General features: G+C 41.8%; 1 protein-coding gene across 3 annotated transcripts in view; it reads right to left on the bottom strand.

Annotated features, from left to right (window-relative positions):
- LOC146369753 (adenylate cyclase type 1-like) overlaps window positions 1-13,643 on the bottom strand; it is a 66,704-nt gene extending 53,061 nt beyond the window's left edge. Inside the window, exons 1-4 of one of the 3 annotated variants that reach the window (XM_084909093.1) lie at window positions 12,433-13,643; window positions 10,659-10,808; window positions 6,046-6,164; window positions 627-738 (exon numbers count right to left, since the gene is read on the bottom strand). In XM_084909093.1, coding sequence (XP_084765219.1) covers window positions 627-738; window positions 6,046-6,164; window positions 10,659-10,808; window positions 12,433-13,047 — 996 coding nt within the window. In that variant the 5' untranslated portion in view covers window positions 13,048-13,643. The remainder of the gene's footprint in view (window positions 1-626; window positions 739-6,045; window positions 6,165-10,658; window positions 10,809-12,432) is intronic. The other 2 variants (XM_084909091.1, XM_084909092.1) reach the window with 2 other exon arrangements.
- Window positions 13,644-14,782: the final 1,139 nt, after the last annotated feature.

Below are 14,782 nucleotides of genomic sequence, written 5' to 3' on the forward strand. Positions count from 1 at the left end.
ACCTAATGGCTTCCGGGTAGCTATGCTATGGGATGCGAAATGGCTCGCTTGTTGTGGCACTGGACAGAATGGCGCACTTTGTATTTTTCCTTGGGGGCCGAAAAAAAGGAACCGGACTCCAAGAAGGTTGCATGACCGCAAGCTGGGCCTTAGCAGGGACTGCAAATCTTTCAGTGTGGGGGGATGTCACGGGGTGGAAAGAGACAAGTTACTTAGGGTTTTTTATTGTGCATGTTTTGCTGTGTTTTACTTTTTTAATTATTTTAATATTGTACATATTTTTAACTTTTAGTGACTTTTACGCCGTGGCGGACGCCACTGGACTTTTAGTGTTTTTGTTTTATTGATTTTTATTGTGAGTTTTCCCTGGCCAGGGTTGTTTTAATTGCTTTTGCATTTTTAACTGTTTTGTATAATAAATTATATCTTAGTGATACAGTTTTTAATTCAGTGCATTCCCTTGGCTGCTCCACTGCTCCGTCCGTTTTTGAGGAGGGTTTCCCTTCTAGAATAACACCTTTGTTAAATCACAATTCCATCCTTTACACAGGCTTAATGTGATTTTAATGGTCTTTGCTATTAATTAAGTATAGATAGTAGCCAGAGAGGAAAGGGAGAGGACTTACTGTAGCCAGTTCATCAAACTTCCCAAAGAGTTCATTGAGCAGCTTGACCAGTTCCTGAGCTGTACACTGAGAAGCCAAGCTGGTGAAACCCACAATGTCTGCAAACAGGATGCTGTCGAGACAGAATGAAAAACAGATTTTAATCTAAAGTGAAGCGCTCAGTTCACGATGACAGCTGATTTTGATTCCTCCTGCTCTCCCTCCTGTTCACCATCAACCAAACATGTTGTGGTTCTCAATTCAGTAAAAAAAAAATACACTCAACAAGCAAGGATGGGATATGTTAACTGTACAGAGCAATGTTTTTCTTTAACAAAACAATACCAACAGATCACACAGGAGCGACAAATTGACTAATAGTGAGCAAACAGCAAATACTATAATCCAATCTCTGATAAGTGAAAGCATCTTTTAGGCCAAACACTAAATCAATTACGGAGCTAAATTGCCTGCTTCTGGCTAGCTGCTGAAGTGGGGTGGAGGAAGGTGTTGAAAGCTACTTAGCCCCTCATTCATTTGCTCAGAGGCAGGCCAGATGGCAGCAAAACAAGGTGTTATGGATCTTATTGACTCAGTGGAAAAATCACTGCTCTCGGTGGAGTATAGGGATCAGAGCCGGCGTGTGCTGTGTGGAGGTGATCATAATGGCCTAGGTTTACTTTTATAGATACCTCTTGAGAAATAATGACACATGTTTTCCCCATAACCTCCAGCCTGTGAGGTTTTTAAGTAGTAATAAGGGTATTATGCTACATCTGTTAGGCCTTCTATTCTTTTGTGATAGCTTTTACAGTGGCAGATTGTAGTTTGATTTAAGACAGAGGTAGGCATAATCAGGCTTCGAGTTTACAGTCAAACAACAGCTGCTTGCATATCATTTAGCAAACTGAGCTAATTTTAGCTGCAAGAGTTGATTAAAATAGGTTTTTTTCTTTTTCAAATGCTTCTGTTGACTAATTTCTAAGGAGACCTGTAAGATTAGTCTTAATTTCTATCATACATTTACTGTTCCTGCATCGTCATATGAAACATGTCAAACTTCAAATAATGAGGTCCCCTGTTTTCACTCCTGGCTCTGTATGTCAGTGACAGCACTAATCCCTGGTACAGCAAATTCAAGTTGACAATTTTCACAGTTTTTCCTTGTCAGAACTAATTTGTTTTCAGCACTACATCATTGCACTATCTGTCTCGTTACTTTTTGCTAGATTTGCTGGAAATCAAACCTTCCCAGATGAAATAAATAAAGCAGAGTCAATAATCTTAGTGTAAACCATGTCATCTCACAGTGCTTTATATTGGAAGGTGAAGAATGCAATATTAGAGAGAAAACCCTAATGAGCAGGCGCTTGGCAATAGTGGGGAAAAAGAACTCGGTTTAAACAGGAAGAGATCTCTGGAAGAACCAGGCCATTCATGTTAGTAATCTTGGGCATTCCTGTTCAACCTGTGGGTAAACCTTGACTGACTGTAGTTGCTAAGCAATGTTCTGGATGAGGGAGGGGAGGTTCAGTGAAGAGGAACACCAAACCTGACCACTAGGGATAAAATGGACCACAGATGATCCATTTTATATAAACAAATGACCAGTGCTCTAGTTTCTGTGTTTTCTCAAATGTTGTCAAACGGCTACAAAAATAGTCACAGAACAAATAAGACTACACACCAGACCAATTACACGATGACAAAATGTTTTTTGTTACACAGGCGCACACACATTCCCCTCAGTCACTAAAATGAGTGAAAGCTTGATAGCATGAGGAAGGCCTATTTTCTGCATCGTGACTGAGTAGCTGCACTCTTTTTTTGGCAGTACACTATAGTTCTTGAGGAGTCTGATGTATGCAAAGCTCGGATCACGACTGCCGCTCGACAGAAGCGCTCCGTTGTGCCATTTATCTTTGAATGGTGCTGTGCTGCAGATCGTGCTGATGTGTGTTGGGGGCAGTGGGGTAGAGAGGAGAAGGTGGCAGTGGTGCCAGAGCTAAATAGGTGTATGATCAAACGTTCTCAGGGTCACATCAAAAGGCGGACCAAATCTGGGGGGCTGTATGTCTCTGCTCTGGAACATGGAGGTGTTTGTATTTTCTTTCTTTTTTTTACTGCCATGTGTTTATGTGTGTATGTGTTTCCAGCAGCTCCCCAGAGACGAGCGGGAGCATGCTCGCTGAGCACAGCCCCATGATGTTTGGCTGAGTGCCAGTAGAGGCTGGTGAACAGGCGGCGATGTTCCTGAGATGTGAGTGAGTGTGGGAGCCGAGCAGACAGACAGGCAGACAGTATGAGCAAGAAGAGAGTGGGGAGGATTGTCTCTTGACAGGAGTGCTGTTGATATGCTACCTAGTCCTCGACTCCTACCCTCAGCAGCACTAATACAGCTCTCCTATTCTTTTTACTGCCTCGTTGGAATGTAATCAGCTCAAAGTCAAGCCAAGTTCTCACACACATTTTTCATTACAAGCGCATTAGAGCTGGCCCATCCAATAGCTTTAAAAATTCACCTGTAAATATTAGCTGCTTGATGAGTAGATTACTTATTAATGATGTAAATTACAAAATGTAAAAAAATCATAAAATGTTCAAATCAAACTCTGCTCAGATTATTGTTTTTTCTGCACAGCCAACAGTCAATAAGCCCAAAAGATGTTTAATTAACTTACTATATGTCTCAGATAAAGTTAAAAAAAAAAAAATTCCAGATGTTTGAATGCTTATAGTTTGGACTGGATCAGGTGAAGCTGAACCATTCCTCAGGGCATTTTCACACCTATACTTCAATTACTTTGATCCAGATCAATTGATCAGTTTATTTGTTTTCACACAGAGAAAAATCCAACTGAACTCCAGGCAAATCAAAATGATTCCCTACAAACCACGTGAGAGTGTTAAGTCTGCTCATTGGACAGATATGTCCGGGGCAGAAGCAACAAAAGTAAATACAGGAAGAAAGTGTTATGTTCTGGACTTGTAGAACATGGACAATTACAACTGGCACAGCTAGTTGCTAGCCCATATCTATGGTACTTGCCTGCATTAAGAACACAAAGCATACGTGGTTACTGGACGTTTTTTTAGCTCAAGCTTGCAAGGTACACCTGTTAGTCAGACAAATAAACCGCTCTCGAGTTTGTCTGGACCACCTTTTCCAAAGGGTCTCGACGCGGTTGTTTTGGTCCAAATCCAAGTGTGATTACTGTGTTCACACCTGGACAAGTGAACCACACTAAGTAGGAAAACGAATCAAAGTTCGATTTCAACGGACTAAACACCGCAGGTATGAAAACACCCTAAGTCATGCTGTAATAGGCCTAGGATGCTGGGGATTTGTCATGATGTTGTGGACATGTTAAATTCACATTGACACAAGTTAAAAATATTTGAACTTCAGTTATCTTGCAGTCCTTTGCAAAAGACTGTCAAATGGGAGTCTCCAATAGATGCCACTTACAATTAGAAATGGACGACAAGTTCACTGATGGCATTCGAGGGGACCTGCAATCGTATGCTTCAACTCCACTTTTATAGAGATGAAAAGGTTTGGAGATAGGCAAGAGAAATCGTTGATCATATTTCACTATACTTGAGTCCAGCTATTGGTTGTACTTTTCATATTAATGGATTTACAACATGACTGCATAGCGACAAATAACAAAATAGAAAACTTCTATACTGATGCACACTCACCATTATGTTTAACTTTGTCTGTTTTGTTCTTTATCCATTTTACAGTCATGCCCGTTATTATCTTGCTTGAGTTTTAACACTGTTTGTATAAGAAACATTCTTGCACTGGAGATCTACTGCCTCTTAATTGCAACACCTTTTGTTAGTGAATTTTGAAACTGAAGTATTTCATCTGTCATTTTGTCTCCTTTGGTGCGATAAGGGTGCAAACTTAATCATTACCTCACTCTAGCATCTAGCTCTTTTAGTTGCTCGATGGGACCGCTGTGTTCGACAGATAGCTGCTAACAGTATTTTCCCATTGAAACAGTAGATTTTAGGGCTCCTTTACAAATGAAACAGCTGCTTGCTGATGCTGAAAATGATCCCATGAAACCAGTGAGTGTGAAACTAAACAGCTCAAAAATGAGCTACAAATAAGCAACAAAAATGCGATGGGAGCTGGAGATACTCTGTTTGATCACTTAATGTTAAGTTTGACCAAGTCTGCTTTCTCAAACTTTTCTGTGTTGAAATTGCAATTTAACAAGCCACTGTCATGTGAAAAGGACATTTCCACAGGATTCTAACCAGACCTGTGAAAAACTGAGTGCATTTTTACTGCCAGGAATTAAGAGGGTAAATAGCAGTCAAGTGTTGTGTGCCACTTCTATAAAACCAGGGGGTTTGTTCATTTGCTGGAGCATTCAGGTGGGTGTAAATACAATGCCACAAACAAAAGTGGAAATCCCAGCAAATTCAACCCGACATCAGACTGTGCATAGTTTAGAGAAAATGCAAAATATGCAAGGACTATATGTCCGACTCTACATGCTCATTTAGCATATTTAATGTTGTAGGAGAACAAGAGGCCAAAATGAGACCAAAGTACCAATTTTAAAACATGGTGGTGAGGAGGGGTGATGATTTGGACTAACTACAGGACCAAGACAAGCCATCTGTCTGACAGCTAAAGCCTGGCTAAAATTGACTAATGCAACAAAAGACTGAAAAAGAAAATAATCAAGGTTTTGCAATGGCTCAAAGTCCAGACATCAACCTGACTGAAATTCTGTAGCTGGACATTAGAAGAGGTGCGCATAAACAAATGCCTCTAAACCTCTGTGAGCTGAAATAATGTTGTGAGGAACAGTGGGCCAAAAGTCCTACAAAACAATGTGAGAGATTGATGAAGTCATACAGTAAAATATCAAGTTATTCAAGTTATTGCTGCTAAAGATGGTTCTACAAGCTACTGAATCATGAGGTGTTCTTAGTTTTTCACAGGACTGTATAAAAATCCTGTGAAAACTTCCTTTTTTACATGACTGTAAATAAACTTGTGTCTAACTGTTAATGGAACTTTTGATTTAGAGTCATAAAGATGTTCCAGTATGTGCCCTTCATCAAATGATCTCATCAGGGCTTCTAATAAAAAAAAGCTAAGGTTTTAATCCGTTACACCTAATGTTTAAAGTATCGAAAATATCAGTTTTTAAAACCATTTTTTGTATCTGCAAAATGTATGTGAGGCAGGAAAGACAATTATTTTTAATCTGTTTATGGTGGCAACAGCACTCTGGCCCATTGCCCCCTGTAACCTTTATGCTGCCTGATTGCATCTGCGTTAATGGCTAATCTTAATTGCTCTGCTTCTATTCTTGACCTTGACGTCACAACCAGTGACACCTGGATCAAAACACTCCAGTCGCTCCGCACACGTCTCTGGTCCACAGTTGTCATGACATCCCCATACCTGACATTGTCATGACGTTGGATGTAGATCTTATGAAAGATCCTCTCAGGTGGCTTCAGGAAGTCCTCCTTCATCTCCATGGCAACATTCCTGGGCAGTAGGCTCATTAGTAGACGCTCCTGAAGAAGAAAGGGTTAAAAGAGGAGAGAAGGATATAAAGTGTATTTTTGTATTCAAGCATAATAAGTCATTTTGTATTGCAGTTGCAGATATCTGCGAGCGAAAAAAAACAATCACAAGGAGGGTTTTTGGCAACCAATCAGGGAATACACATTTTCCCAAGAATGCAGCAGCTGCCAAAGGATCAGCGACCAATCTCTAGGCTTGCATGAATGGCAGTTTAGCAATCAGTTACACACCAGCTTCCATCAACCTTTAGCAAAAACTTTTTTTTGCTAAAGGTTTTTCCCTCATTACCAGTAGTTACCAGGTGGTTACAGACTTTTCTGTGTGCCTAATTCACTTGACTCCACATTGTCACATGTGCAAAATGGCAGACAAGTTATCATCACGTGTTTAGTGATCATGTGACTGAAAAACCTTAATAAATCTTTCTTTGAGTACTGCCACCACTAATTCACCAGACTCAAATTTTCCCATGCACATATCAGATTTAATGTATGTCCAAAAAGTAGCCTTGCTGACAGGCTACTTTTACAGTGCAGCCAAACCTGGAATGCACTACGTGGCTGAGTGCCTAGGTTAGCCACTAGCTTATTGGCTAAGCTAGTCACTTAGCCACTTAATTAGCCCACAGCTAAGGCTAAGGGGTTTAAAAATCATAGATGTTAGCCTAGTGGCTAGCTTATCCACCTAAGCTAAAGTAGTTATTTGTCGTGGCAGATAGTAGCAGTTTCTGAGATTGACAGAAAATGGGACTAAGCAAGACTTAATATAGAAAAAGCATTTACACAGCAGAGAACACTTTGAGATTGGAAGTAACAAAACCTTCCTTCCTGGTTTGGTGAAGTAGTGTCTTTGCAACAGCACTTGCTCCAATACCGTTAGAATCCCAAACATTGCTTATTACGTGTTTCATTTTCTGACTTTCGTAAATGAAATATTTTTTGGTTATTATGGATGACTATTTTTCCAGTATTCTTCTATGAATTCATTCATGGTTGAAAAAGATCTGAAAAGTATGGTATGGTAGTTTCATCCAACTGTCTAGTTCTCCCATTGTACAATACTTTCTAGATATGCATGCCCATGTATGTCTAGAATGCAGCCCAGAGAACATTTGAAAGCTAATTTAATGACTTCATCAACAACATCCTTTCAGCACAGGCATAAAGTGGCATTTACACCTAGAAGCATATTTGTTTTTGTTTGTGTGAATAGTCTCAGTTGCAGCGGCATGAAGTATGCTTGAAACTCTAGCAGGATGTCAAGCGGTTGTAAATGCACAATGAATCATCAGGCAGCTATGGTGAATAGCTGTTGAGTGGCAGGGTTATAAAAGCAGCCAGGGCTCTCCCGTGTCTCCCTCCAACTCTTTTTCACATAATACTTCCATTCACATCACTGCTCCTCACCCGAGAATAACACAAAGAGATACTGGAGAGCAGCTTTTAAAAACAGCCATCATTCTCCATTATGGAGACTGAGTGTGAGTCTGTCACTGTGTTTGTGTGTGCACGCATCTTTCCTGTTCTACATGTGCGCAAGGTGCGAAAATCATGATGACAACAGTCTGAATCGTTTTTTGTTCCGTGCTTTGTTAATGTATTTGACTTATGTGTGAGACAATAATTGATTTGATGGATTAAATAAATAATAATTTATTAATATCTTCCACTTATCTGGAAGACACCTGTTAGATTCCAATGTGGATGTAATGATGGATTTGACTTATAATTTCCCTTGAAATGCCAGAAAGAAGTACAACAGTTATTGGCTTATTAGAAATATTTCAATGCAAATTTTACTTTTACATTGTTCAAAAACAAAGTTAACTTTTCTGGGCTTTTTTTTTTTTTTCTCAAACCAGAATCTAGCATGCATAAACTTCGAGAGCTTAAAAAGAAAAGGTGAAAGTGAAAATATCAATAAAGAATGTACAAGAAACTTTTGTAGTCTATATCTGATTTTTCCTTTCATGACAACTGTGTGTTTTCTTTTTTTCTTTTTTAAAACATTTTTCAAAACCATTCAAGTTTAATTAAGGCTAAAAACCTCATATTGTTTGTAGTGCGATGGCTTTGACCGAAAGCTGGCTGCTGACTGCCAGGGTGCCATCTCAGCTACATCAAGGTCTGCTTGCTGTGTTCTGACCTGAGTTTTGAGTGAATTTACAGTGTGATATTTTTGTGTTTCTTAACAATAATTAACAGGTGTAGTATGTCACCACCTATCTAACCAAGCTTTTTCAGCATTACCTGATAATTCAAGAAATCTACCTTATCACATTAGGACAGGGGTGTCGAACTCCAGGCCTCGAGGCTGGTGTCCTGCAGGTTTTTGATATCACCCTCGGTCAACACACCTGAATCAAATGATTAGTTCATTACCAGGCCTCTGTTGAACTGCAAGACATGTTGAGGAGGTAATTTAGCCATTTAAATCAGCTGTGTTGGATCAAGGACACATCTAAATCCTGCAAGACACTGGCCCTCGAGGCCTGAAGTTCGACACTTGTGTATTAGGATCACTTCTGGGTTTAAAAAAACTAAATATTTTTGACACCAAAAACACTGAACCAAATATTTCAAAGTCTTCAGATTAGAAAAAGCTATTGAGATGGTGTTCATTAATAGGCATTCGTCACTCTGCAGTTTCAAGACTTGATGTTGACATGACTTGCTACAGTAAGCCATCAGCTCATGCAAGCAAGCCTTGTTAGAAAGCTGCATTCATAGACTGTAGACGTGCAATGCTCAGACACACATTCTATATCTTTTAATTAGTGCTAAATAACATAAAATCCTTAAATGTCATTCAAAACTGAAGCAAACACTTTTTCTATTTTCTGTATGACATGAAAGTCAATATTATATATCAGACACTTCAATTTAAAATGCTCCTAAAAGCAGGAGCATCACAAACACAGCACAGAGGTCCACTTCACGGAGTGGATTAGCAGTGATGAAGCCTGACAGACAGCTATGGTTTGCAGTTTACCTGTCAATTAAAGCAGCCACACCAATAATTCTTACCAGAATCCAGATGGATTACTGACAAAGAAAGCCTCTGTACAGTTATTATGAATGCTTTTAAATTCTGTAAAGTTTCCAGCAGTTTTAAAATGGGAATCTATTGTGATTGACCTCCTTTTAGAATCAGCCCGAAGTGGTCATGCCAGGAACTGCAGTTTCTCACTTTCTCACACTCGAGGTTGGTGCTCATCCCAACTCAAATTGCTTTTTTTTTAAGTTTTTTATTTTTTTGTTTGCTTGTTTTGTTTTTGTTTTGTTTTTTCATGGCCCATCAATGTCTCACACTTTCACTGATATCATGGAGTGTACAGTAAATATAATAATAATGATGATGGTCTAATCTGTCATTACCTGACAATTTCCAAAGTCAAAAATGAACTCCAATGCTTTTCAGTGCTCAATGGATGAAGCCATAACAGATATTGGGTTCCTACAACAGATCCATCTCCTTGACAACTGAGCCCACTCATGAAGACTGATGAAGGCTGCGGGATAGAGCAGAAAGCTTCAGACAATTCTCACGAGTGGACCTTGTGTCAGGACTGCTTTGTTGCAGTCACTGGCAAATTAAATATTCTGCCTCTCCCGGCTTGTGGGAAGGAAGAGGAAGCTTCACTATTGAACGGGGAAATCAATTCACCGCACAAGAAGTGCAGTGTGTAGTCCACACATGTTCAAGAGTCAGTGCAACTCGTAGAACCACCTGAAAGCAAACGCTCATTTGACCCACGTGATGGGAGATATTCAAGCCTGAGATGTTTTGCTCATGAGCACATCAGCAGAAGCCTGGTTGCTGTCTGTTGATAGATCCAAATCAGGGTTCTGCACATCTTTCTCTCAGTCAGATAAAATGTGACCTTTATTGGAGTAGGAAGGCCATGAAAGCAATCTGCTTGTGTAATTACCTGTCAGAAGGGAGGCTGTTACTGCTGAGGAAAACACAGCATATCATCACCTAATCTACAAAGCACAGGTGCTAAGTGTGCACGTGCACTTGCAAATGTTTGCTATAGCAAAGGTGAGATTCATATTCGGGCATATTTTGTACTGTACACGAGACAATCAATACTCTATAAATCAGTGGGTTTCGTGCCCATGGTGGGTGGGGAGGGTGCTGTGCAAAAGAGAGCGTTTCTGGTGTGTTAAAGTTGCCTGATGGTTCCACAGTTAAATCCATGTAGGTGTATGCAGAGGGGGTGGATGGTGGCGCTGGTGCATGTGCCACAGTAATTGTTCTTTCCTTAAATAGCTGCTGTCATAGTTACTGCGTGCCCGTGGGCAGGCTGTGAGAATGCATTGGCACCTGAAACCTTCATGAAAAAAAAGAAAGAAAAACAACAACAACAAAAAACTCTTCAAAGACTGCAAAGGTTTTTATGAACATACGCACTGCAAGATGAGCTAAAACGTGTGGCCGCTGTTTTCTGTCCACCGGTGCGTCCGTGTGTGCCGCCTCACCTGCTTCTCGTTTTCGTCCTCAAGCCTCAGCCGCTCCTCGATGCAATTGCGGGCCTGCAGGAAAACTTTCCTCTGGGTGCGTTCAGTGAAAATCCTCACAAACACCCCTGACAAGTTGACACTGGTAAAGAGCACGGCATTGGCCACCAGCTGCACAGACAAGAACAGACATGCCAAACAAAGCTGGCAGCATCCAGATGCTGTTTTGAAGACTACATGTGTGTCTGCTGTGCATACTGCTAGATTAGATCATGGGACAGATTCAATGGCAGACATGAAGGTCAACACAGGATTAAAAAATTATTGTCAGGTAAGCATCAAAAGCTCTACAGAGGAATGGCTGGCAGACAAAGTGTATTATTGATAGAGGTTATCGATCCCATCTGACACCTAATTTGGAGATTGAACCCTGTAGTCAGTCCATGTCTTTGATTCTCGATAGGGTCAGAGGTGAAAGCTCAGACATGCAGTGTAACCCAGCACAGCTGCATGAGTGATACATTCTCTGTTCTGTGACCAGCAAATTACAACCTCTTAAACAAAAACTGCTTTAGTCTGGGTTATAACCAAACAGCTTTAGCACAATGGCTTCCAATTAAGGGGTTGAGACAGAAGATAAATTTGATGTGTGAGGAATGATTAACAGGAAATTCAATTTTCCCAGATTAGCGGGTGATTTTACACCCTCGGATCTCTAATATGAAAAGAGAGAAAAAGATTGCTCTTTGGTTGAACAAGTCATGTGTGTTCATTAGACATTGCAGAGGCCATGAGCTGGAAAGGTTAGGAAAAACTTAAACGTCTATAAAGGTACATGTATTTTTCCAAACAGGTTTCCTATTTAAATAAAGGGGGAATCCTGTACTTAATTCTGCACCTTCATCTCGTTGTTATGCTGATGCATTAATATACTGGAAAAAGTACTCAAAAGTTGTGGTTAGAGACTGGTCCCCGGTGTCCGGTGTGGTATAAACCACAAGAATACCCCGCAAAGACTACAAGTATGTCATCTTAGTGGGTACCTCCTCAGTGATGAGCTGTTTATACCTCTAAAGGTGCAGTAACATTCTTTTCCTGAGTGTGTTACTTCTGAGAGGTCAGGACCTTTGTTCTACTCCACGCTTATTGTTTGGTGAACACTGCGTCCTTGTAGATCTCCACACAAAGATTTAGCAGTGTTGTTGTGCTGTGAACTGGACAAGCAGCAAACACAGCTTCACAAAAGATCATTTTTCATGGAACCATATTAATAAATACCCTTATATATATATTTAAGGCTTAAGTATGTGTTTTTTGTTTGTTTGTTTGTTTGTTTGTTTGTTCTTACTTTTATCTACAATCTAATTCCCTGTCCTTGTGCTGAGCTGTATGTTGGACCCTGTAGGATCAGTGTTTCAGCACCGGCGGTTGAACAGCTCCTCCTCTACTTCATTACTTCTGGTGCGCAAAAGTGAAAGTGCTCGTTTCCAGCTTTACAACTACAGTGCCTCACAGCTAAAATCGATCACTGACAATGTTTTTAACCTTTTCTCCTCCTGGGAATGTCGGTTGAGTAAGCATGCCGCCTCCCGGCACCAGTCTACATTCATGCGGTTACTTCACAGTCCAACTAGGAGCTTCCCACGCAACACAGGAGCGAGCTGCTTAAGCACACTTGGACAGAAGTTGTTGGAACTCAAACTCGCCACCTGCATACGGCCATTGCTTAAGTGAAGACACTGTTAAGCAACCGAGTTGGATGGGTGACTGATCGGGGTGCAGGTGCAGCACTTACTGGTCTCCATAGCCTCTGCTTCCTCCCCGTCACCGACGTGGCAATGACGATGAAGTGGGATGCCGCCAGCATCACCCCGAACAGCACGGCCAGCAGGGTCCGCACCGGCAGCAGCACGTAAGCCACGAGAGTGACTAGCATGAGCTGCCACACGCCTTGCTCAGGGGCAGCGGCATTCACCAGCTCCGACGTGCCCAAAGCCAGCGGGAACGGGCAACAGAGCAGCGCGAAGGTGAAGCTGAACAGCAGGGCCAGCTTCGCTATCTGCTGCAGCTGCGTCACCTGCAGGTACTTGACATTGGTGACAATGAACAGCGACAGGAACACCACGCAGTGCACCGGGCTGGAGCCCTTGGACAAGGTGAGACGCGGGCTGGACAGCAGCTCTACGAGGGACAGCGACGACGCGGCCACGATGAGCACAGCCAGCGCTTTGAGGGTGGCGGTCTGCTCCAGTTTCAGGTTGTAGTTCTGGAAGAGAGCTTCCAGCTCCTGGCTGTTGAACTCGTCCTCGCAGGCGATGGCAACCAAGGGTGCACCGGCCGGACAGTGACCCTTCCTCCGCCGCGTCTTGACTCTTTCGAATGGCATCTCCTCCATGTTCCGGCCATTCATGAAGCGGGGATGGCGCACGAGCCGCTTAACTTTTAGGGAATCGAACCGGCACCATCTCCCGGTTCGTGCGTCCCGGATGTCCGAGGTTCGGGGTCGGCGCCACAGGGAAGAGGGTGGCAGTGGAGGACACAGCAGGGCGCTGCGCGCTCTATCCACAGGTTGACGATTGTTGATCTGCCGAGTAGCCCGACGAGTGTGTGCCGCACGCGCCCCCCCCCCCTCTCTCTCTCTCTCCCTCTCTGTCGCTCTCTCTCTCTCTCTCGGACCACCTGCCTCGTTTCACACAGGGTAACCAGCAATCCTGCGCTTCAGCGGGGCTCAGCGGTTGGGTCACGCTCGTGGTGATAATCAAAACACATTACCACGAGGTTCAGTGGACATCATTCAATACACACACACACACACACACACGCGCGCACAAAACAAAACAAAACAATTTAATCATCCTTTTCCCCCGCGTGCACTTTCCCCATGTGGGACACGGAGTAAACATTACATTCTACACCGCGATCTTCTCCTGCTTTTCATTCACTTCGGTGAAATGTCAGCGGCTGGGTGAGAAGACAGCGGCAGAAACAGCGCTGGTGATTTCCCCTCGCAGTGTCTGCAGTCATAGCTGATGTAGTTCCCAGCTATAAATAGATCAGCTGCACCCGTGGATGTTCCAATATAGCAACAATTTGGTCTTTCCCGCAGCTCCACACCTCGTGTGTTTTATTGCAGTCAAGCGCCAGTTTTACACAGATAATTAACAGAAAATTATGCTTAGGCAGACAAGGTGGTAATCCCGCAGAGTGATAGAATAGCCCGAATTAAAATCAAAATGTGGCGCATTTTTGCAGAAACGTAAATATTTATTCGCATCTTAGTGCATTGCGCTGTAGGTAATTTAATTTGAGTCTGAGTTTGCACTTCAAGTTTCGAAGCTCTTGTCCACATTAATAGGTGGGATCGTGGTACAACAAGCGTATCATTATCGCTAAACAAACACAATGCAAAAACAACAGGTAGCGCTTCATAACACTCATCACTCAATACAGTTATTGTACAGCTCGCCAACATTTAACGCGGAATTATTCTAAATGTACCTTTCTGGTTCATGTTAATGCTTAGAATGCAGTTAAAGTAGAACTAGGAGAGTAATGGGCAGTTCTAAAGGAAAGGAAAAACAAATTCTAACGTCTGTATTTTATGTTTGTTTGTTTGTTTGTTTGTTTGAAGTAAGAAGTAGCGTGGATTTGAAAAGAAAAGAAATACAGGCCATAGTGTAAGTATTTTGTTAAGCAATGATGGCTTTCGTGTATAATTACTATGTAATTACGCAGTATTCTTAAAGTTCCCTGACCTCTTCTTCTGACAATATAATTGTACATTACTAATAAGAATGTGGGCTGTATTATAGAGTATCAAAATCGCTACCTCTTACGTTGCCATTACACACTAATAGGCGGTGGACTATGTCATAAAGTATCCTGCCAAGTTGTAATGGGGTGGAATGTGCAATTAGTGCTTAAGTAAATGTTTTTTCAAGACTTGTACAGACAGGACAGCTTATAAGGGGGGCTTTCCCTCCAAGTCAGAAGGCACAGCTCTGAAGTAAAAGGCCATTTACTGTGGAATAACTGTGTATTAATTTATGATAGAATGGAGTAAAAGGCTAAAAGGCCTGAAAAGAGGCAGCATCTGCTGAATCGGAAACACACTGACAGGACATATTTTGCTTAAAAATATAAAA

Source organism: Perissodus microlepis, chromosome 17 (genome assembly GCF_051167445.1).
Source record: "Perissodus microlepis isolate ML-2025 ecotype Zambia chromosome 17, ASM5116744v1, whole genome shotgun sequence".
NCBI lineage: Eukaryota > Metazoa > Chordata > Actinopteri > Cichliformes > Cichlidae > Perissodus > Perissodus microlepis.